The sequence below is a fragment of the Microcaecilia unicolor genome, chromosome 8, assembly GCF_901765095.1.
Source record: "Microcaecilia unicolor chromosome 8, aMicUni1.1, whole genome shotgun sequence".
NCBI classification, from domain to species: Eukaryota; Metazoa; Chordata; class Amphibia; order Gymnophiona; family Siphonopidae; genus Microcaecilia; species Microcaecilia unicolor.
Genome location: NC_044038.1, coordinates 96,798,135 through 96,823,137, shown reverse-complemented (window position 1 = coordinate 96,823,137; position 25,003 = coordinate 96,798,135). Strand labels below are relative to the sequence as shown.

Sequence of the window (25,003 nt, the reverse complement as noted above, 5' to 3'; positions counted from 1 at the left end):
AAAAAAGCTTAAATAATCAACCACAAAGGTTAGGACTTTAAGTCAGGCATGGATGTTGTTTAGAAATACCATCGTGGAAGCCCAGACCAGACGTATTCCACATATTAACAAAGTTGGAAAGATGAGCAAACAACAGTCAGCACGGTTAAAAGGTGAAGTGAAAGAAGCAATTAGAGCCAAAAGAACATCTTTCAAAGAATGTAAAAAGGATCAGAATGAAGAAAATAAGAAGCAACATAAGCACTAGCAAGCTAGGTCTAAGTCTAAGTCTGAATTTGGACGTTTTTTGTAAAATATCCAAAATCAGACCAGGAAAGGTCATTTTCTACAAAAAAAAAGTCTATCTTTTCCTTTTGAAAGTGCTGTTTGGAAAATGTTTTGTGATTTGGGGGAGTAAGGGGAGGTGATCCCCGAGTCCCTCCAGTGGTCATCTGGTCATTTGGGGCACCTCTCATGTTGGAGTAGAGGAGTAGCCTGGTGGTTAATGAAGCAGACTTTGATCCTGGGGAAGTGTGTTTAATTCCCACAACAGTTATTTGTTATAAAAACAGGTCTAGCTCAAAACATCTAAGTTTTAGTCTTGGACGTCTTTGTGTTGTTCCATTATTGCTGAAAGATGTCCATGTCTTAGGAACGCCCAAGGCCCGCCTTGAACACGCCCATAGCATGCCCCCTTGAGATTTGGACATCCCTCTGAAGGACTTCAGAGAAAGACGTCCAAAAAGAGGATTTGATAATACTGATTTGGATGTTTCTGTGAGATAAACGTCCAAATGCTGACTTATGTCACTTTTTGGACATCTATCTCTTTTGAAAATGAACCTGATACTGAGCTAAATTGACAAAGAGTGACAAATCACCTAGACCGATGGTATACACCCCAGGGTACTAAAAGAACTCAAACATGAAACTGCTGATCTGCTGTTAGTGATCTGTAACCTGTCATTAAAATCGTCCATAGTACCTGAAGATTGGAGGGTGGCTAATGTAATGCCGATTTTTAAAAAGGGTTCCAGGGGTGATCCAGGAAATTACAGATCAGAAAGCCTGACTTCATGCCAGGCAAAAGGGTGGAAATATTACAAAGAATAAAATTACGAAACACATAGAAAAACACAGTCTAATGGTACAAAGTAATCATGCGTTCAGCCAAGGGAAGTCTTGCCTCACCAGTTTGCCTCATTTTTTTGAAGATGTGAATAAATATGTGGATAAAGGTGAGCAGGTTGATGTAGTGTATCTAGATTTTCAGAAAGTTTTTGACAAAGTTCCTCATGAGAGACTCCTGAGAAAATTAAAAAGTCATGGGATAGGAGGCAATGTCCTTCTATGGTTGGTTATTGGACAGAAAACAGAGTGTAGGGTTAATTAGCCACTTTTTTAATATAGGAGGGTGAATAGAGGAGTGCTGCAGGGATTTATACTGGGACCGGTGATACTTAACATATTTATAAATGATCTGGAAAATGGAATGAAGAGTGAGGTGATTAAATTTTCAGATGACAGAAAACTGTAGGAACAAATGCAACAAATAAATAAATAAATAAATAAAACTATTCAAAGTTGTCAAAACACTTGCGGATTGTGAAAAATTGCAGGAAGACCTAAGGAAATTGGAAGACTGGTCATCCAAATGGCAAATGAAATTTAATGTGGACAAATACAAAGTGATGTGCATTGGAAAGAATAATCTGAATCCTAGTTACCTGATGCTAGGGTCCACCTTAGGAGTGAGCACCCAAGAAAAAGATCTAGGTGTCATTGTAGATAATACGCTGAAATCTTCTGTCCTGTGTGCAGCGGCAGCCAAAAACACTCTTGTCAAATAGTAAGATAAAGGTTTTTCCAATTCTATAACAGGAATCTGATCTGCCTATTTTGCAGTATTTTAGATGGATGCAATTGACTTATGCTGTGCAGTGCAGCTCAATACAAATCTCAGAAGTTGGCGAGATTTGGGCGCTGAAAGATACTATTTGAAAACAAGGTTCTCTGCCCATATCTGGCTCTTGTTTCTATAAATTACTTAAATGGCCTACCAGTAAATGGCCAGCTGGAACTGAACAGGTTTCAGAACATGAGTTTGATGATTCTTTGGAGACACGAGTATGGGAAGATACATGGTGGTCCTCCACCCATACTTCTGCATCAGCGTCCATGAGACAAATGTGATATTATGTGCTTCATAAAGCATACAGGACTCCATATAAGCTTTCTAAATTTAGAACTGTGTTTGATATCCACTGTTGACATTGTGCAAAAGATATTTGAACTCTATCAGGCTTATTTTCAAAAGAGAAGGATGCCCCATCTTTTGATACAAATCGGAAGATGGGCGTCCTTCTCACAGGGTCATCCAAATTGGTATATTCGAAAGCCGATTTTGGAAGTCCCCAACTGCTTTCCGTCATAGGGACAGCCAAAGTTCCCGGGGGCGTGTCGGAGGCGTAGCGAAGGTGGGACTTGGGCATGCCTAACACATGGACGTCCTCGACCCATAATGGAAAAAAAGGGCGTCCATGATGAGCACTTGGACGACTTTACCTGGTCCTGTTTTTCTTATGACCAAGCCACAAAAATGTGCCTGAACTGACCAGATGACCTCCGGAGAGAATCGGGGATGACCTCCCCTTACTCCCCCAGTGGTCACTAACCTCCTCCCACCCTCAAAAAAAAATCTTTAAAAATATTTTGTACCAGCCTCTGCCAGCATAAATGTCATACTCAGGTCCATGACAGCAGTATGCAGGTCCCTGGAGCAGTTTTAGTGGGTGCAGTGCACTTCAGGCAGGCGGACCCAGGCCCATCCCCCCCTACCTGTTACACTTGTGGTGGTAAATATGAGCCCTCCAAAACCCACCAGAAACCCACTGTACCCACATGTAGGTGCCCCCCTTCACCCGTAAGTAGTGGTGTACAGTTGGGGGTAGTGGGTTTTGGGAGGGTTGGGGGCTCAGCACACAAGGAAAGGGAGCTATGTTCCTGGGAGCAATTTCTGAAGTCCACTGCAGTGCCCCCTAGGTTGCTCGGTTGGTGTCCTGGCATGTCAGGGGGACCAGTGCACTACAAATGCTGGCTCCTCCCACGACCAAAGGACTTAAATTTGGTCGTTTCTGAGATGGGCGTCCTTTGTTTCCATTATCATCGAAAATCAGAAACGACCAAGTCTATGGACGACCATCTCTAAGGATGACCTAAATTTCAAGATTTGGACGTTGCCGACCGTATTATCAAAACGAAAGATGGACGTCCATCTTGTTTCGATAATACGGGTTTCCCCGCCCCTCCATCGGGACATTTTGCGAGGACGTTCTCAACAAAACGTGGGCATCCCTTTCGATTATGCCCCTCTATGGCTCATATTATTTGTTTGTCTGTTGCTTCATACCTACTAGACTGAGATCTGGAAAGTCTTGACATTAATTTTTTGACTTTAGGAACTGATCACTTCTAAGATACTGATTTGAAAGTCCAAAGTCCATTCCTTGTAAGGAAATAAATCTATTTAACTTCCTTATTGTAGCTAGCCTTAGAGTAATATTGCTTAATTGGAAGGAATATACTGCCATAACATAGCATTATTGGTGGAACTTAATCTGTATGTATAGAAATATTAAGAAGTGATTGATGAATGCCATAAAGCTCAAAGAGTTATCTATAACAAATGAGAATTATTAGACACTTATATGGAATGCCTTTTTGTATGAGATTTTTATATATGTTGATCATTGTTGGCTCTGCATTGTTTGTATTTGCTATTTTGCTGTATTTTCCTTAAAATTACGATAAAAATGATCTGAACTAAAAAAAAAAAAAGAAAGAAAAGAAATAGACTAAAATTCTCTCTTACACATAAAAGAAGGTATTTACAATATGGAGTCATATTTTATTTGCTGCATTACTCATCATGCAACTAGCACTCAGTATTTGCAAATTTTTATTGTATTCACACAGTATTGCAAAATTTTATTATATTTTATCCTGTGTCACTAGTTCTGTGCACACCAGCCCAACGCTTCCAACCTCCATCATCAATTCCAGATTTTCCTAGCACCTTGCAACAGCAGCAGCAGGACCTACTCTCTATCTTTCCCGCTACTCTCCTGCTCCCTAGCTAACTCTTACCACCTTCAGCAGTAGTCAACATCACTACGGCTTGCTCTTTATTTCTGTGTTTTCCATGGGCTACCCACTAATAATTCACATTGACAGGAGCTGAGAAATAGTCTCTCCATGCTCAATACCAATGTTATACATTAGCAACAGATCATCTCTGCTCCATCTTAGTGCTCTAAACCTCTCCTGGCCATCAGTGTAAGTCTTTTATCTCACATGAAGGGGCATTTTCGATATGACATCTAAATCTGATTTTGGTTGTTTTGCTGTAAACGTCCAAAAATCAAGTGGCGAACATGGCCATTTTTGATCTAAAAAAAGTTTATCTTTTTGTTTTTAAAAATAGCCATTTCCTAAACGTTTTCTGCTTAATGCATTTTACTTTTGTGACCATTTTTGGAAGAAAAAAAAAACCTTCCAAGGGAAAAATGCACAAAAGCAAGCCAGTGGGACATCGGGGGGGGGGGGGGGGGGGGGGGGGCAACATTCTTAGTAGACTGGCCATACATACATCCCAGCAGAGCAGTGGAATACCTTAGGGGGTGATGCAGTGGACTTCAGGTTTCAGGTATACATCTCACCATTACTCCCTTATATTGTATGGTCAGCACTCCAAAACCCACCAAAAAACTACTGTGCCCAACTGTGCATCACTACAATAGTCCTTATGGCTGCAGGTATCACCTACATGTGGGTACAGTAGGTTTTTGGTGGGTTCTGGAGGGCTCACATTTTCCACCACAAGTGTAACAGTTAGTGGGATATGGGCCTGGGTCCCTTTCTCTACAGTGCACTGCATTGACCACTAGGCTATTCCAGGGATCTGCATGCTGCTCTAATAGGCCTGGCCATAACATTTGAAACTGTCATAGAAGGCTGGTATGAACTGTTTCTTTCACATCTTTGGGGGAGGGAGGGGGGTCAGTGACCACTGGGGGAGTAATGGAGGGGGTCATACCTTAATCCCTCCAGTGGTCATCTGGTCATTTAGAGCACCTTATTGTGACAGTCGTGATTGAAGCAGGTTTAGAGCAAAACGTCTAAGTTTTAGCCCTGGACGTTTTTGCTTTGTTCCATTATGGCAAAAAAAACATCTAGGTTCTGGAAACTCCCTAATCCCACCCCGAACCAGTGGCGTAGCCAGACAGCCAATTTTGGATGGGCCTGAGCCCAAAGTGGGTGGGCACAATATTTTCTCTGCCCTGCCCTACCGCAAAATATAAATACATTAGCTAATAAGGATCCTCAAACTCTGTCAGCTGAAGACTTTCTCTGAAGGTGGCCAGAACTCCCTTTTACCAAACTTGACAGGCAGTAGCAGGACCATGCCGATGCGGTAAGCGGGGTAAGCGCCGCAGGGGGGCGCTATCCTCTGGGGGCGCCGCCGCTGCGTGCTTACCCTGCCCTCCCGCTCCCATGTAGGAACTGCCCGCCCTCTTCTCCCCCCCAAGATCCCGTTCCTTTTTTTTTTCTTTTAAATTTACCTTCCTCCGGCAGCGCAGCGTCAGTGAAGGAGGCGGCGCTCCCAGTCCCGACGTCTCTAGCCTTCCCTTGTTCGCTGCTCACTGCCCTGCCTTCTTCTGACGTGACGTCAGAAGAAGGCGGGGCAGTGAGCAGCGAACAAGGGAAGGCTAGACACGTCGGGACTGGGAGCGCCGCCTCCTTCACTGACGCTGCGCTGCCGGAGGAAGGTAAATTTAAAAGAAAAAAAAAAGGAACGGGATCTTGGGGGGGAGAAGAGGGTGGGCAGTTCCTACATGGGAGCGGGAGGGCAGGGGAGAGAGGGGAATCGCTGCCTTGGAGCCAGGCAGATGCGGGGGGGGGGCGCCAACTGGTAGTCTGCAGGGGGGCGCCAGAGACCCTTGGCACGGCCCTGGGCAGTAGCAACATCCATAAGCCACTGATGCCAGCACCCTATGCGTGCTTAGCTGTTGGTGACTCAAGCATGCTGTCACCGACTGCAAAGCTTGGTAGAAGGAAGTTCTGGCGGTTTTAGGAGGAAGTCTTCAGCTGGGGAGGCTTAGGATCCCTACCAGCTATACAGCAAGAGTCAGAACTGGTGTTAGACATGCTAGGGCTCCCTCCCTGATCCCCTCTCCTCCCTGCCTTCTCTCCATTTCCCCACCTGCCATTACTGTCACACCAACAGACCCTCACCAAATACAGAACAGGGGATCACATATCAAAAATAAAAATATTTAGACAAAAATTGAACTCAGAACCAACTAAGCATGTACTGCAACACTGGAGAAATAAAAATAGAAATGGATTTCCTTTCTCCTCAACACGATACAAACACATTTGCTATGTAGATTTCCCAAAGCCAACATATTCCATTTAAAACATTCAAAATACATTGCTTTTTTCTACCTTTGTGGTCTGGACATTGTATTTTTTTCATCATGTTGGTTGCAGTTTCTTTTCTGCTTTCCTGGCTGTCGTCTTCTAATTCTCTTTCAAGCAGCTGCTGTCCATTTGTCTTCTTTTACCTTCACTACACCTGCTTCTGACATATTGACTGTTCTTATTTTTAGCTCTTTCCTCTCTTTCTGCCTTGCTGTCAACTCAAATTTCACCCTCTCACTGTTCTCCTTCTTTTTAGTTTACAGCTACCTATCAGATTTTCATCTTTTTCTCTCACCCACTAGCTTTTCCATTTCCCCATCTCACTCCTTCCTCAGCCCTCCATTCCCTTTCATTACCATATTTCTATCCTCTGTAATCACTATCTTTTTATTTATTTATTCATTTCCTTGCCACCCTCTTCCTCTCCCTCCTGCCCTCTCCCACATGGTTCCACCATCTTCCTTCCCTCCACCCTTCTAGCCCAGCATCTGCTCCCTCTTTCTCCCCACCCCACTCTTGTAGCCTTACATCTCTCTGCCCCTTCTCTCTTCCCTCCTGCCCTCTCCCCCATGTTCCAACATTTCTCCCTCTCTCTTCCCTCACTCCCACTGTCCGGCATCTCTACATCTCCCTTCTGCTCCTGAATCCAACACATCTCCTCCTTTCTCCCCTCTCCACCTCCTGTGTTTCTCGCTCCCTCTCATTCATCCCCAGGTCCAATATATCTCCCTCTCTCCCACTTTCTACCATTTCTCCCTCTCTTGTGCCATGGGTCCAACACTTCTCTTCCCCCCTCCCCCATGCAGCATTTTCTCTCTTCCTCCCTTCCACTGCCATGTCCAACATTTCTGCCTCTCCCCCTCTCTTGTGCCCCATCCAACATCTCTCGCTTCCCCCTACAGCATCTCTTCCTGCCCTCCACTATCATGTCGAATTTTTCACACCACCCCCTGTCCAACATTTACCATCTCTCCCTCCCTACTACCCCTATATCCAACATTCTCCCTCTCTCGTCCCTCTCCCCTCCCCATGCAAGATTTTTTCCTTTCTTACCTCTCTCTACCCTATGTCACACAATTCTCTCTCTATCTCTCTTGCCCCTCTCCACCTCATGCCCCCCCCCCATGCAGCATCTATCTTTTGGAAGGAGACCTCCCCCCAACTCTCCCTCTCGATTCAATGGGGCAGCACCCTTAACAGCCCCGGTATTGGAGAAAGCAGGCTGAGTTCCGATCCTGCATCTGCCTCCCTCTCTCTCTCTCTCATGGCAGCGCTTCCCAGATGATGCCTACCGCCGCCACGATCCTGCATCTACCTCCCTCTGTCTCAGCAGCAGCAGTAGTGATTCATACATGCTGCCTCCTGCTTCTAGCCCGGAAGCGTCTCTTCTGCTGTGTCCTGCCCCAGCAGAAACAGGAAGTTGTGATAATGGGGGCAGGACGCGGCAGAGGAGACGCTTCTGGGTTAGAAGCAGGAGACAGCATGTATGAATTGCTACCACTGCTGCTGAGACAGAGGGAGGGAGGTAGATGCAGGATCGTGGCGGCAGTAGGCAGCATCTGGGAAGCGCTACCGTGAGAGAGAGGGAGGCAGATGCAGGATTGGAGCTCAGCCTACTCCCTCCGCTATCGTGCTGATGAAGGTGCTCCACTGCTGGGTGGGCCTAGGCCCGCCCAGGCCCACCGGTGGCTACGCTCCTGCCCCGAACACACCCTCTTATGATTTGGATGCACTGCAGATGAACTGCATAGAAAAATGTTTAAAAATGGGTTTTGAAAATAGCCATTTGGGCATTTTGGCAACAAAAATGTCTATCTGCAGCTTTGTGCCACTTTATGGATGTTTTTCTGTTTTGAAAATGAACCCGATAATCTCACCCATTGAGTTGGTGTTTGAATATTGACCTCTGTAGGTACTGGAAGCAACATAGTGCAATTAGAGGCACTTTTACTAAGGCACAGTAGGCCTAACACAGGCCTACCGTGAGCTAAAAGGGCACTACCGCGGGATACGCTGAGGCGTCACATGGTAGTTTCCTGCTCAGCACATGCTAATCCCACACTGGAAAATATGTTTTATTTTCCAGCACAGGATGTGTACCCATAGGCGTAGAGTAGGTTGCAATAAGGGCTCCTGCGGTAATGGCAATGCACTAATGGGGAAATTAGAGTGTGGCCATTACAAGAAAATATGGGAAAATGCTATTTTACCAATGTGTTAAAAGTGGTTGCAGCGAGCAAAAAACACATATGCTGACACCAGCAATGGAGATTTTTTTGCTCAGCTTGGTAAAAGGACCCCTTATTGTATTACCAAATAACAGCACCATATTAAAATACTCTATACCACACACTAGTGTCATATTAAAATACTCACCGGATATTAGCGTCAGGCAGATCCACAGCGTGGAAAGTAATGGTGGCCCCATTCCTGAAATTATAAGAGAGATTTCTTTGAAACAACAGTATGAATAGCTTAGCACTAATTTTCAAGACAGTTAAAAAGTATAATTCTTTTTGTATACTCACCCAACTAGGGTACAGAAAATGGGAATGCCTAATACTGGAGCATGTTTGAAGTGTGGCACTCCTGAAGCAACCTACCGTCATATGGTGTGGGATTGCCCACTAGTTCAGGCTTTTGGGACCAGATTCTGGGCCTATTTGGGGGACCTCTATGGACAGAGATGGGTGGTCACCCCAAGGATGTGCGTTTTAGATTATATCACTGGAGTATAGAGGGTACCCGTAAGATTGTACTTTTTCTTCGTAAGTCAGCCCTGATGGCTACATGTTGTATTTTATTACAATGGATACATCCAACTCCCCCCACCATTACACAATGGAAGAATCTTATGCATGAGCTCCTTACTATGGAGCGTTAACAGTAGAAAAGAGTGGTGTAAAAGTGAGGAAATGTTTTATAATATTATGGACCCCAAATTTGCAGGCCTATACTGTAAGCTTCAGATCAGCATTCTGTAATACATTGACCATTTGATTGTATAGCTCTTCTGTTTATTTAGATGGCACTGATATCTCAATTATTTTTGGGGGGGGAAGATGGGGGCGTTAGGGATAAGGGAAGACGTTGAAAAGTTGTCAATTTGAATTTGGTCTTTTTTGTTTGTTCTTATCACCATTGGAATGTATCTACATTTGATCTTATTGTGGTTTGCATTGACTATAAACTATATATATGTCATAAAAAATATATTTTTTGTATTTAAAAAAATATATAATTGTAGGCCTGGGCCTAATAACTCAATGACAGACCAGCACACTGCCATGTGGGACATCTAGATTCAATTTCATGATCAGCCTCCTGCTCATAAGACTGGCATGGGTAGCATCTGCTGTTGTGACAGCAGCTTTTCACACTTTCTTGGGGTAAGGGTTCAGGTTCTTGCCAGGTGCCATAGCTGTAACTTGTGGCTGCTTCAAGAGCACAGATACTAGGTTCTAGAGGAAGTTATCATTCCACTCAGCTGGTGGATAATCCATTCAAAATGGTTTACAAATGCAAATAAAATAATGAAAGTCATAGAATAAAAACAAACCTAAAAACTGACAGAAACATTAGTTTGTATAACTATAGGCTTGGGTAATAATAAGGTTTTTAGCCTTCACCTAACGAGCAGCAAATTGATTCAATTAAAATAGGAGAGGTTCAGATCAATTTCTAGGGAATTAAAATAGGAGACGTTCAGATCAAGGCTTGTGATACCCATGACTTGGGCAAGACCTTAGTGAATTGGAAATCCAAAAGAGGATAAAGAAGTTACAGGACACAAACCCTCTAATTCTATAAAAGTCGCTAAACATTGCGCATATAAATTTGGGTGCGTACCCATTTATGCATATTGTTATAGAATAAAGGGTATCTGTGCTGAATTTAGGTGTGGTGATTTACACCAGGGTTTCATTGGTATAAATGGTCATGCCTAAAAGCTGTCACGGATCCTGGCGCTAAGTGCTATTTTTTTTCAGTGCAAAATAAAATGAAATAGTGCTACCCAAAGTGCCCTGAATTCCACTCAAATGCTGTTTGCAGAAATGCAGATATACATGCAGTACACTGGGAAAGTGAACAAGACCACATGAAAAGCAGAAATTTAAGGCTGTGAAATAAGCATGTTTGCAAAACGCTATCATCTACTTTAATGGATTCATATATTAAAAAAAAAATAGAAGGCAAATATTTAACCACCAGAGTCGGTGTTCATTTAAAACACTGGATGCTGTAGCCAAAAAAAAATCCAGATATTCAGCACTGGTAAACAGATAAGCAGCTGGCACTGAATACCCAGAGAGAGTGGTGTCTGATGCTGCTATTCAGATAGCTACGCAGCTAATGTTAGGAAAGCCATTTATCTGGATAGCAGGCTGAATATCACCATTCTCCAGACAACTGTCAGGAGCACCCTTGCTCTGCCTCCAGACCCCCCATCCCCCTGGCACTATTCAGTTAGTGCTGATGTGGTCTACAAGAATATTCAGGAGCACTATGAAGGTGACTCTATAACTGGTCACCTCCAATTAGGTACCTGGGGGACATGTGGTAGGTGCCTATTCTCTAACTGAACCTAGATGCCTAGATTCTGTTATAGAATACCTGCATAACTGACTATCAACATACCTAAAATTTAGAAATGCCCATTTACACCAGCCATAGAGCTGATGTAAGTACATGCGCCTATATAAGACAGGAATGCATGCAACTTACAGTACTCTGCAAGTTACACCTGTGAGTCCCACCTGTGTCTCACCCATGCTCCACCCCTGTGTACAACCCCTGTGCAAATACATGCAATATAATTTTAAGCAGGTATTTACAAAATAGCCCTTAGGCACTATACAAGCATTTATGTATGTGTTTCAAGTTTATTTAGTATTTGCTATCCCGCCCATCAAGCGTATGTCTAGGAGACTTATAGACTAAGTAGTTACATTAAAAGAAGAAACAGAGGGGAGTAATACATCCTAAATAAAAAAAAAACAGGACAAAACAAGAAGGGAAGGGGGGGGGGCAGAATCACAATATTGATAGGATAGGAGGATGGTGAAAAGGGGGAGGGAAGTGCTTTAAAAGCAGTGTGCAGTCAATCGTGTTCAATCTTCGAGGACAAATACATGGAAAATTAGGAGTATGCATCTGAAAAGAGGAAAGTCTTAAGTTCAGACTTAAATATTTGAAGTGAAGTGTGATGATGAAGGGACTGTGGTAGTTTATTCCATTATTCTGGTCCTTGAATTGAAAAGATCATTTTCCTTGTGTGTTCATGTATAATTTCCCAAAAATATGTTATTACAAGCAAGTTTTGAGAAGAGGATTGAAGGGATCTCTGATTAGTATAGGGGATTAATAAATGAGGGAGAGATACAATGGTTCAACGGATATATGGGTCTTGTAAACTAACAGTAGAATCTTGTATATAAAGCGGTGAGGTAAAGGAAGCCAATGGGCAGTTTTTAGAGAGGGGTGACATGGTCAAGTTTCTTTTTTCCAGTGATTAATTTGATAGCAGTGTTCTGAACTATTTGTAAACGTCTGATATCAGTAGTTATAAGGCACAGATACAGCAAATTGCAGTAGTCTAATTTGTTTACTACAAAAGAATGTTTGATGTGTTCAATGCTACTACTACTACTACTACTATTTAGCATTTCTATAGCGCTACAAGGCATACGCAGCGCTGCACAAACATAGAAGAAATGCTGGTGGATCAAGAAGTGGATAAATGGAACAAATTTGCCTGAGCCTATAAAATCAATTCTTTATCACATTTCAAATCTGGAGGTGATAAGAAAGAGATGGGTCTAGGATTACACCTAGTATTTTAGTATTTTACAGTTGGGAAGCAATGGTGGAATTAAGAAGAATAGGATGTGCAAGAGTTTTATTGGACGAGTTTGAAAAAAGTACATACTGAGACTTCTCAGGATTGAGAATGTTTGTTTTCTTGTAACCAATTGGTAATCTGTGTCAGATTGACTGACAAAAGTATATATATAAGAATGGAGCGGATATAGCACCGTTCACGGAAAACAGTGTTTGTGAACAACTTGAAAATCTAAAGATGGACAAAGCCATGGGACTAGACGGGATCCATCCCAGGATATTGAGGGAGCTCAGAAAGGTTCTGGCAGATCCTATTAAAGATTTGTTTAATAAATCCTTGGAAATGGGGGAGTTTCCGTGGGATTGGAGAAGAGTGGATGAGGAAACTCTTCACAAAAGTGGTGACAGAGAAGAAGCTGGAAACTACAGGCTGGTAAGCCTCACTTCGGTTATTGGAAAAGTAATGGAATTGATGCGGAAGGAAAGGATAGTGAATTTCATGGAATCCAATAAATTGCAAGATCCAAAACAACATGGTTTTACCAAAGGTAAACTGTGCCAAACAAATCTCATTGAATTCTTTGACTGGGTGACTGGAGAAATGAATCAAAGCCGTGAGATAGATGTAATCTACTTAGATTTCAACAAAGCCTTCGACATGGTTCCTCATAGGAGGCTTTTGAATAAAGTAGACAGGCTGAAGATAGGACCCAAAGTGGTGAACTGGATTAGGAACTGGTTGGCAGACAGACACCAGAGGATGGTAGTTAATGGAATTCACTGGGAGGAGGGAAAGGGGAGTAGTGGAGTGCCTCAAGGATCGGTGCTGTGGCCAATTCTGTTCAATATATTTGTGAGTGACATTGCCTAAGGCTTAGAAGGTAAAGTTTGCCTTTTTGCAGATGATACCAAGATTTGTAACAGAGTGGACACCCTGGAGTGAGTGGAAAACATGAAAAAGGATCTGCAGAAGCTAGAAGAATGGTATAACGTTTTGGCAACTAAAATTCAAAGCAAGGAAGTGCAAAGTGATGCATGTGATGCAAGGTTCCATGTTAGGACTCACCAACCAGGAAAAGGATCTAGCCGTCATCGTTGACGATACTTTGAAACCCTCTGTGCTGCAGCAGCAAAGAAAGCAAATAGAATGTTAGGTATTATTGGGAAAGCAATGGAAAATAAAAATGAGGATGTTATAATGCCTTTGTATTGCTCCATGGTGCGACCGCACCTAGAATACTGTGTGCAATTCTGGTCACTGCATCTCAAAAAAGATATAGTGGAATTAGAAAAGGTACAGAGAAGGGCGACAGAAATGATAAAGCGTATGGGACAACTTCCTTATGAGGAAAGGCTGAAACAGCTTGGGCTCTTCAGCTTGGAGAAAAAACAGCTGAGGGGAGATATGATAGAGGTATATAAAATACTGAGTGGAGTAGAAAGGGTAGATATGAATCACTTGTTTACTTTTTCCAAAAATACTAGGACTAGGGGAAATGCAATGAAGCTACAAAGTAGTAAATCTAAAACAAATCAGAGAAAATATTTCTTCACTCATCATGTAATTAAATTCTGGAATTTGTTGCCAGAGAATGTGGTAAAAGCAGTTAGCTTAGCAGGGTTTAAAAAAGGGTTGGGCTTCCTAAAAGAAAAGTTCATAAGTCATTATTAAAATGGACTTGTGGAAAATCCACTGCTTATTTCTGGACTAAGCAGCATAAAATGTATTGTACTTTTTGGGATCTTGCCAGGTACTTGTGACCTGGATTGGCCACTGTTGAAAACAGGATACTGGGCTTGATGGACCTTTGGTCTTTCCAGTATGGCAACACTTATGTACTTATGTAAATCCACAGGAGATGTGTGTGTTAGGTGGTGAGAGTCTGCTATGCACAGACAGGGAAAGGAATCGGGGTGATAGTATCTAAGGATCTGAAGGTGACGAAACAGTGTGACAGGGTGGTGGCCATAGCCAGAAGGATGCTAGACTGTATAGAGCGAGGCATAACCAGCAGAAGAAAGGAAGTGTTGATGCCCCTTTACAAGTTGGTGTTGAGGCCCCACCTGGAGTACTGTGTTCAGTTTTGGAGGCTGTATCTTGCTAAAGATGTAAAAGCGCAAAGAAAAGCTACTAAAATTATATGGGATTTGTGTTACAAGACTTACGAGCAGAGGAGGAAAGGAGAAACAAGGGTGATATTTATTTATTGCACTTGTATCCCACATTTTCCCACCTATTTGCAGGCTCAATGTGGCTTACAAAGATCTGTATGGCATCGCCATTCCAGGGTGAAAGATACGATTGGTATTACAAAGAGAATTGGTATTACCATGAGATACAAAAAGATGCATTTGGTATTACAATGAGATGAGGATGAAATAGAAGAGCTAAGCAGACAATTATAGAAAGGTGTCATTTTACTGTGGTTGAGTGTTGGAGTGTTGTAGTTAAGCTATGGATTCTCATGATAGGCTTTGTTGAAGAGATAGGTTTTCAGAAATTTGCGAAAGTTAGAGATTTCATTGATTGTTTTCAAATGTGTTGGTAATGTATTCCACATCTTTGTGCTCATGTAGGAAAAGCTGGTAGTGTGTGTTTGTCTGTATTTTAATCCTTTGCATCCGGGAAATGTAGGTTGAGAAGTGTACGGGAAGATCTTTTAGCATTTCTGGGAGGTAGGTCGACGAGGTCTGACATATAGGCTGGAGCTTCTCCATAGATGATTTTATGGACAATCATGCAGATCTTGAATGTGGTCCATTCTTTGAGTGGAAGCCAGTGTAATTTCTCTCTTAGGGGTTTTGCACTTTCGTATTTTGTCTTTCCAAATATGAGTCTGGCTGCGGTATTTTGGGCTGCTTGGAGCTTCTTGATGTTCTGTTCTGTGCAGCCGGTGTACAGTGCATTGCAATAGTCCAAGTGGCTTAGTACCATTGACTGTACCAAGTTGCGAAAGATAAATCTCGGGAAGAAAGGTTTTACTCTTTTAAGTTTCCACATGGAGTGGATACAGACATTGAAATATTTGAAAATCCACAAGCAAAGTTCTTCTGGAGACATGAAGGCAGTAGAACTAGAGGACATGAATGAGGTTGAGGGGGAGGCAGACTCAGGAAAAATGTCAGGAATTATTTTTTCACAGAGAGAGTGGTGGATGCTAGGAATGCCCTCCCGTAGGAGGTGGTAGAGATGAAAACGGTAATGGAATTAAAAAAACTCATGGGATAAATACAAAGGAATCCTGTTCAGAAGGAATGGATCCACAGAAGCTTAACAGAGATTGGGTGGCAACACCGGTAATTGGGAAGCAAAGCTAGTTCTGGGCAGACTTCTACAGTCTGTACTCTCAAAATGGCAAGGACAAATCATAAGACATAAGCCACACTGGGACAGACCAAAGGTCCATCTAGGCCAGGACCCTGTCTCCGACAGTGGCCAATCCAGGTCACAATTACCTGACAAGATCCACGGAGCAAAGCATTTTGTACTGCTTGTCCCAGGAATAGTAGATTTTTCCCTACGTCCATTTAATAACATTCTATGGCCTTTTCCTTCAGGAAGCCGTCCAAACCTTTCTTAAACTCTGCTAAGCTAACCGCCTTAACCACATTCTCCGGCAACGAATTCCAGAGTCGAATTATGCACTGAGTAAAGAAAAATTTCTCTTATTTGTTTTAAACTTACTGCACTCCATCTTCATCGCATGTCCCCTTGTCCTAGTATTTTTGGAAAGTGTAAACAGACGCTCCACATCTATCTTTTCCACGCCACTCATTATTTTATATACCTCTATCACATCACCCCTCAGCCGCCTTTTCTCCAAGCCGAAGAGCCCCAGTCACTTTAGCCTTTCCTCATAGGAAAGTCGTCCCATCCCCTTAATCATCTTTGTCACCCTTCTCTGCACCTTTTCTAATTCCACTATATCTTTTTTGAGGTGCGGCGACCAAATCAAGGTCAAGTATATATATAAAGTAGCACATACAATGTGTTTATCTTGTTGGGCAGACTGGATGGACCGTACAAGTCTTCATCTGCACCATCTACTATGTTACTATGTTATAAATCATTTGTGTGTCTGTCGGATCAATTTAATGAAATAACTGAATATCGTCTGCATACGCATAAGCTGTGAATCCTAGAGACTCACAGCTTGAGTGGAGGAGTGGCCTAGTGGTTAGGGTGGTGGACTTTGGTCCTGGGGAACTGAGGAACTGAGTTCGATTCCCACTTCTGGCACAGGCAGCTCCTTGTGACTCTGGGCAAGTCACTTAACCCTCCATTGCCCCATGTAAGCTGCATTGAGCCTGCCATGAGTGGGAAAGCGTGGGGTACAAATGTAACAAAAAAAGATTGAGTGAGTGTGAGGAGTGGTGCCAGAAATATGTTAAATAACATAGAAGAGAGAGTCAATCCTTGTGGAACTCTGGAATCGAGTGAGAATGGCCTAGAGTTCTTATCTTGGTATTGGACTATGCAATATGATGGGAAAGATATGATTTAAACCATTCTAGAGTTGGTTCCCTAATCCCTATTGATGAAGTCTTTCTAGAAGCAGGATATGGTCAACTAGGTTGAATGCTGCTGACAGATCTAGTGACAGCAGATTAATTAATCTGTTAAGATCCAACTGATGACAAATCAATGTGGTTCCTTCTTTCCTTATCTTATCAGTTGAGCACGGCTCTCGGTCAAGCTTTGGATCAGTGTTCACCATGCCTTCCGATCTCTCACAGCTTTTTTCAGTTCTGCTATATTCATTCCAGTATCTTCCTTGATAGTATCTATTCAGCAAATTCTTGGGTGGCCTCTTTTTCTTTTGCCACTAACCATTCCAAGCATGATGTCTTTTTCAACGAACTTGCTTCACTTGATGTGACCATAATAGGAGAGCTTTTGTTTTGCTACCTTGGCCTTCAGTGAGATTTTTGGTTTCATACGTTGCAGATTTGCTTGGTTTCTTATTTTGGCTGTCCATGGGATGCGTAACAGTCTTCTCCAGCACCATAATTCAAATGTATCAATTTTTCACCTGTCTGCCTTTCTCAGCATCCAAGATTCATAATCATTTGTTGTTATTGGTAAGATGATTGTACTGACCAATCTACATTTGGTTGCCAGGCTGATGTCCTTGCTCTTCCAGATGTTGTTCATGCTGACAGTTGCACTTTTTCCAAGTGTCAGCCATTTCTTGATCTCAGGGGTGCACTCACCACTGTGATTAATTTTGGTGCCAAGAAAGATGAAATCTTTGACAACTTCAACTTCTTCATTGTTGATCTTGATGCCAACATTCACATTTTCTGCAGATGTCATGATCTTTGTCTTTTTGATGTTCAAGTGCAGGTCTGACCTTCTCACTTTCTTCTTTGATTTTCCTGATCAGATGTTCAAAATCCTTCTTATTTTCAGCCAGCAGGGTGGTATAATCATCATATCGGAGGTTATTTATGTTTCTGCCACCTATTTTCACACCAATCTTGGACTCATCCTGGCCTGCTCATTGCATGACGGTTTCAGCATACATATTGAAAGCTGCTGGTTATAGGATGTATCCTTGTCATGTGCCCTTTCCAATCTTGAACCAATCTGTCTCTCCATATGGTGTTCAGATTGTAGCCTCTTGATCTTGATAGAATGATCTTATGAGTTCTATCAGGTGTGGTGGTGTGCCTATCTCCTTCAGGCAGGTCCAGAGCTTGTTGTGCTCAAGCACATCAAATGCCTTCAAATAATCGATAAAACACATGTAGAGATCTTTCTGGTACTCCCTAGCTTTTTCTATAATCCATCGAATGTTGGCAATATGATCACAAGTGCCTTTGCCTCTCCTGAAGTCAGCTTGCACATCTGACAACTCCCTATCGATAGTTATACTCAAGTGCTGTTGAATGGTCTTCAGCAGGATTTTCCTTGCATTTGGCATCAGAGCTATAGTGTGGTAATTTGTGCAGTCCTTTGAATTCCCCTTCTTTGGAATTGGGACGAAAACTGATTTTTTCCATTCTTTTGGCCACTCACATGTATTCCATATATATTGGCATAATGCTGTTAATACTACCACTGGTATGGGCTTGAGCAATTCTGTTGATCTACCATCAATTCCTGGGGCTTTTTGGTTGGCTAATTGCTTTATTGCCCATATGACTTCTTCCTCCAGAATATTTGGTTCCATCTCCAGTGTCTCATACTTGCCTATCAGATGGTTCTGTTGTTCATCTTCATATAACTTCTCTGTATATTCTTTCCACCGATCACATATTGCTGGCTGGCCATACAGTTCCTGGCCATTGCTCCCATAAACTGTTGCCTTGCGGGCCATGAATGTTGACTGTGCCCTCTTCACATGGGTATAGAGTTCTCACATGTGATCTTTCTTATTCGCTTCCTCCATTTTCTGGCACTGTCCATTCCAGTAGTTCTCTTTGTCCTTTCTTGCCTCTCTTTGGAAATCTGCATTTAACCTTCTGAAATCTTCTCTGTCCCCAGTAGACTTTCCTTCTCTCTTCTGCAATGCTGATGGTCAAGTCTGAAATCCACTGGGCTGATTTTGATGGTTTCTTGTATGGGATATGTTCTAGTACTATTTTTTTATGTGTGTTTTCACGTCTTTCCACAGTTCATCTGGGTGTCTTTCTTCCATGGGGAGATGGTCAAATCTGTTCCTTAATTTAACTACATAGCTGGTGCTGATCTTGTCTGTGTCAAAGCTCTTTGCATCTGCCAATTGTTTAGCATTGGAGAATCTGAATTTAACTGTGGCAACCAGTAACTGGTGATGTGATCCACAGTCAGCACCAGGGTATGTCTTTATTGCCAAGACTGAACTCTCCACTTGGTAATATCCAGGTGTACAGCTCCCGTTTGGATTGTTCAAACCAAGTGTTGGTGATCATTAGGCAACGTTCTTGGCAGAACTGAAGCAATCTCCTGCCTCATTCCATTCTCCTGAACCAAATCAATGTGGTAATACCTTTCAGTACTAAGGTGCAGTCTGGATCCTGTTTGGTTAGGGTGAAGCATGTTTGTTATAGTAAGAAAGGCTTGAAGTTGACCGTGAATGATTGTTTCTACAACTTTAATGAGAAAAGGAAGATTAGCAATAGGGCAAAATTTTCCTCTGTCAGAAACAGGTTTAGATAGTCTTTTATTTAGGTCTTAATATAATCTTTTTCCATGCCTTGGGAACTATGCCAGAGGAAAAGGAGGATGAAATCATGTGTAAAATAAATGGGTTTAGTTCTTGAACAGACCATTTAATAAAGATAGAAGGAATGGGGTCATGGGGAGCTGTAGTAGATTTCATGCCTTATATAATTCAACTTAATTGAGATTCTGACGGGCTATGAAAGGAGGAAAAGACATGTGAGTGACAGACTGAGATCTGAATTAGGAGTTGCTGTGACACTCGTATGTTCAACATACACATGTAGATGCAAATATTCTACACATGTACGTGTGTAATGCATGCATAAACAGAAACATACCCCCCCCCCCCCCCCGATATTCAACAGCATTTAACTGGCCAGGATCAGCACTGCTTTTACCACATCTTCTGGCAATGAGTTCCAGATCTTAACTGTTCATTGAGTGAAAGAATATTTTCTTGTATTTACCATGTCACTTCACGAAGTGTCCTATAGTGTTTGCACTAAGGATTTTTGTTGACTCCTATCATATCCCCTTTCACCACCTCTTTTCCAACCTGAAGAGCCCTAACCTTTTAACCCTTTCCTCATATGAGAGAAGTTCTATCCCTTTAATCATTTTAGTCACCCTTCTATCTTTTCTAATTCGGCTGTATCTTTTTTGGGATGTGGCAACCAGAATTGTACACAGTACTCAGGGCAAGGTCACACCGGAAAGTGAAATAGAGGTATTATAATATTCTTTGTTTTATTTTCTTTTCCTTTCCTAATAATTCCTAATATTCTATTTGCTTTTTTGGCTGCCACTGCACACTGAGCAGAAGATTTTAATGTATTGTCCACGATGACACTTAGATCTTTTTCTTGGAACCTATCATCAAGTAAATATGATTTGGATTATTTTACCCAATGTGCATCACTTTGTACTTGTTCACATCAAGTTTCATCTGCTATTTTGATGCCAAATCTTCCAATCTCCTAAGGTACCCCTGCAATTTCTAACAGTCCACATATATTGTAACAATTTGGAATAGTAATGTATCATCTAGAAATTTAATCACCTCACTCATCATTCCCATTTCTAGATCATTTATTAATATGTTAAAAGCACTGGTCCCTGGGGCACTCCACTATTCATCCTCCATTGAGAGAAATGGCCATTTAACCCTATCTTCCGTGTTCTATCTTTGAAACAGTTCCCAATCCACAACAGAACATTGCCTCCCATCCCATGGCTTTTAAATTTTATAGGAGGTCTCTCATGAGGGACTTTGTCAAAAGCTTTCTGAAAGTACATAAACCTGCTCATCTTATCCACATTGTTTTCCAGTTCATAAAATCTAAGGATCCTTTTACAAAAGCACAATGAAAAGTGGCTTGCAATAGTGTAGGCGCAGGTTTTGGGCATGCACAGAATCATTTTTCAGCACGCCTGTAAAAAGGTCTCTTTTTTTGCTGAAAATGGACGTGTGGCAAAATCAAAATTGCTGCGCGTCCATTTTGGGTCTCTGACCTTACTGCCAGCCATAGACCTAGCGATAAAGAATTTGGGTGGTAATGACCTATGCACATCAGATGCCACTTGGCGTGCCAGAAAATAAATATTTTTCAGACGCATGTATTGGACGCTGGCTAAAAATGAAATTACTGCAAGAGCCACGTGGTAGTCAGGCGGTAAGTCCATTTTTGTGGGCTTAGTAAAAGAGGCCCTAAATATAGTACATAAACCAGCTCATCTTTATCCACATTGCTTTTCATTTCAACCCTAGGCTCATCCTATCCTTTATGAAAAGTCATCTGATCACTTTTTCTGAGCTGCCCATTTAACCTGTTTCTAGAGGGACATTTTAGACCAGTCCTGGTGTTCAAATTATATCTCCAGTGTAATGTAGTACTTTTAGTCCCACAAATGTACTTTGGGAGAGCATGGAAGTCTTGACCCCACCTTCAAATGCTCCAGATGTTGGTTCTGTATTGAGTGCCCATTTGCCCCCACCCCCAAACTAAGCAAGGAAAATACATGTATAGAGCGGCAGGTCCATAATAGGGTTGTTAGAAATCCAGGACTGGTTTAAAATGCTGATAATTGAACTAAGTTAACAACCCTGCCTTTCTTTAAAAGGAAATTCTCACAAGATTTAGATTTTCTTCTGGAAGAAGAGTTGTCACTAGGCCATATATCATTTGGAACTGACTTAACCAGTGCTGGTTTTACCATATTGTATCGAAGGGTAAATAGCTCTAATTTCTCTAAACAAAAGCAGCACAAGACGCTCACAGATACAAGGAAACAAAAACCAGGATCGACTCAGCCTCTCCTGATGACCGGGAGCCCATTACTAACCACCCCTCCCCACCTTGAAACCTTGTATTGCAACAGAGCAATTGATAATGTCAGCATGTCCTTCCCTCAACGGAAAGGGAGAGAGACATACTAACATCCATGGTAGATGCTGGTGCACTTAGTGGGCAATTCTATAACAGGGCATCTACAATTAAGCATCCGGAGAGCACACAGTAAGAGACTATTCTAGAAAGGAAAATAGATGCCTACTTTCCTGCATAGAATATAGCATATTGTTCAGAACTTGTACTAAGACTCTATCCAGCTTATTTTCGAAAGAGAAAAATGCCTATATTGCGACCCAAATCGGGAGATGGGCGTCTTTCTCCTGTGGACGCCCAAATCAGTATAATCGAAAGACGATTTTGGGCGTTTCCAACTGCACTCCGTCGCGGGAACGAATAAAGTTGATGGGGGCGTGTTGGAGGCGTGGTGGAGGTGGAACTGGGGCGTGGTTATCAGCCGAGGAGAGATGGGCGTCTTAGGCTGATAATCGAAAAAAAGGCGTTTTTACCTCGATTTTGGGTCACTTTTTTTGGACCCTTTTTTTTCACGAACAAGTCCCAAAAAAGTGCTCCAACTGCCCAGATGACCACTGGAGGGAATCGGGGATGACCTCCCCGGACTCCCCCAGTGGTCACTAACCCCCTCCCACCAAAAAAACCCACTTTAAAAACTTTTTTTCCAGCTTGTATGCCAGCCTCAAATGCCGTACCCACCTCCATGATAGCAGAATGTGTTCTATCCTGTGACAGCCTTTCCCTGGGTCAGATGTGGCTCTCGAGTGCAGTACAGGGTCACATCAGCATTGCATTGTGGTGGGTGTAGGGTATTGGGCTCCGTGATTTCATTAGCTTGCGTTACAGTCTCACGATGTTGGTAGTTAGTAGGCTCTTCTCCCATGGTGCTTTTCCCCCTGCCTACTGGGTCAGAGTGTGCCCTATTGTGTTTCCTGTTGTAGTCCATGCAGTAGTGGCCATTTTTGTAAGCCAGTTTTAGTTCCCTTTCCTGTGTTAGCCACGTTAGACAACTTAGTTCTTCCCTTGAATGTGGCTGAAAGAGGGCATTGTACAGCATTCTGTCAGCTCTGACCTACTGCTCATCTCAGTACCAGGGAGACTCATTGCCAGTGGGGCACAACCTCTGATCTGCAGTTAACTGTGAGTAAAAGTGGTTATTCCAATAAAAAGGACGTTTTCGGAGAGATTAGTCTTCAGGTGTCAACTGGTGTGCCAATGTTTTATAGCAGCAACCAGTCCTAGAGGCCTGCATGTATGCAAGTCCCTGGAGCACTTTTAGTGGGTACCGCAGTGCACTTCAGCCATGTTGCCCCAGGCCCATCCCCCCACCTGTAACACTTGTGCTGGTAAATGGGAGGCCTCCAAAACCCACTGTAGCCACATGTAGGTGCCCCCTTCACCCCTAAGAGCTATGGTAGTGTTGTACATTTGTGGGTAGTGGGTTTTGGGGGAGGGGGTTGGGAGCTCAGCACCCGTGGTAAGGGAGCTATGCATGTGGGAGCTTTTTCTGAAGTCCACCGCACTGACCTAGGGTGCCCAGTTGGTGTCCTGGCATATCAGGGGGGCGAGTGTACTACGAATCGTGGCCCCTCCCATGACCAAATGGCTCGGATTAGGACGTTTTTAAGCTGGGCTTTTTTAGTTTCCATTATCGCTAAAAAAAACAAACGCCCAGCTCAAAAACGTCCATTTTTTCGAAAATTCGGTTCAGCCCGCCCCTTCACAGACCCGTTCTCGGAGATAAACACCCATTGAGATAGGCGTTTCCGTTCGATTATGCCCCTCCACATCAGCAAAAACTAAATGTTTATAACAAAGTTATAATGTTCAAGTGTATCGGAACATAATATTGAATGGAAATGAATACACAAGAGAAGTATAACAGTTTTTCAGCTTATTGATTTGTTAGAATATAGCATAACCAGATATTCATGCATCCAATACTTAGTACAAGCATTCTGTAAATTATTAATTTATGTGGAGGAGTGTGGTAGCCATGTTAGTCCACTATTAAGGTTATCAATAGAAATCAAACAAAATAAAACATGGAAAAGAAAATAAGATGATACTTTTTTTATTGGACATAACTTAATACATTTCTTGATTAGCTTTCGAAGGTTGCCCTTCTTTGTCAGATCGGATTTCCGATCTGACAAAGAAGGGCAACCTTCAAAAGCTAATCAAGAAATGTATAAGTTATGTCCAATAAAAAAGGTATCATCTTATTTTCTTTTCCATGTTTTATTTTGTTTGATTTCTATTAATTTATGTGGGAGCCCTGCCTGTACCCTGCTCACACTCCACCCCTGTGTTTGCTCCCATTGTAAATACACATTGTGGAGGTTAAGCAAGTATTTGCAGAATAGTACTTAGGCAGCATGCAGGCATATATGTTTATAAGTGTGCACATATATCACTAGATTCTATATGGCATCTAGATTTGCGTGTCCATGATGCACGTGCAAGTTAATTGAGTAACAAGCCTTTAACTCTCAATAGTTGCTAATAACCAATATTGAATTGGCACTCACTAAACCTTGTGCATGCATTTGGCTGCACCCTATTCCATAAGGTTTGGCACCTAACTCTACTAGCATGTAACTCAAAAGGGGGCTTGGCCATGGAATATCAGGGGTGTTCCAAAGGTTGTGTGCATTGTTATAGAATATGGCCTCAGCTCGCCTAACTTGAGCACCTCCTTTACACCAGGTTTCAGCAGGTGTAATTCTGGAGCCTAAAGTTAAGCACAGGTTGTAGACTTGCCCCCATAGATGTGTGCAGGATCAGGAAGCCTCACTTCTTTGATAGAAAGAAACTCATTCACAATATACTGTGTTTGACACATATACTCCAGATTCTATACAGTACAAATTAAGTTGCTTATGCAAAATCCAGGTGTATTCTGGATTTGCACACAAAACTTAGGGGCCCTTTCACAAAGACGCATGGTGCCTATTATAGAATAAACCTAAATTTCCATGAGATTGTATAGAATACACCAGGTGCCCATCTGTGTAACTAAATTTACTCACAGGCAGTTACGTCAAATAAAACTTGGTGTATACCAACGCCCTAAATTAGGCATGGACCAGGTGCATTCTATAACAACGTGCACAGATTTTAGAAATGCCCATAACCCACCCATTCTATACCCATGGCCATGCGACTTAGAATTTACGTGCATCAT

At 42.4% G+C, this 25,003-nt stretch overlaps 1 protein-coding gene across 1 annotated transcript; it reads right to left on the bottom strand.

Annotated features, from left to right (window-relative positions):
• Nucleotides 1-17,912: 17,912 nt before the first annotated feature.
• Nucleotides 17,913-18,626, bottom strand: LOC115476805. The gene has a single exon (XM_030213380.1). The coding sequence runs from the start codon at nt 18,624-18,626 to the stop codon at nt 17,913-17,915; it is 714 nt and encodes a 237-aa protein (XP_030069240.1).
• Nucleotides 18,627-25,003: the final 6,377 nt, after the last annotated feature.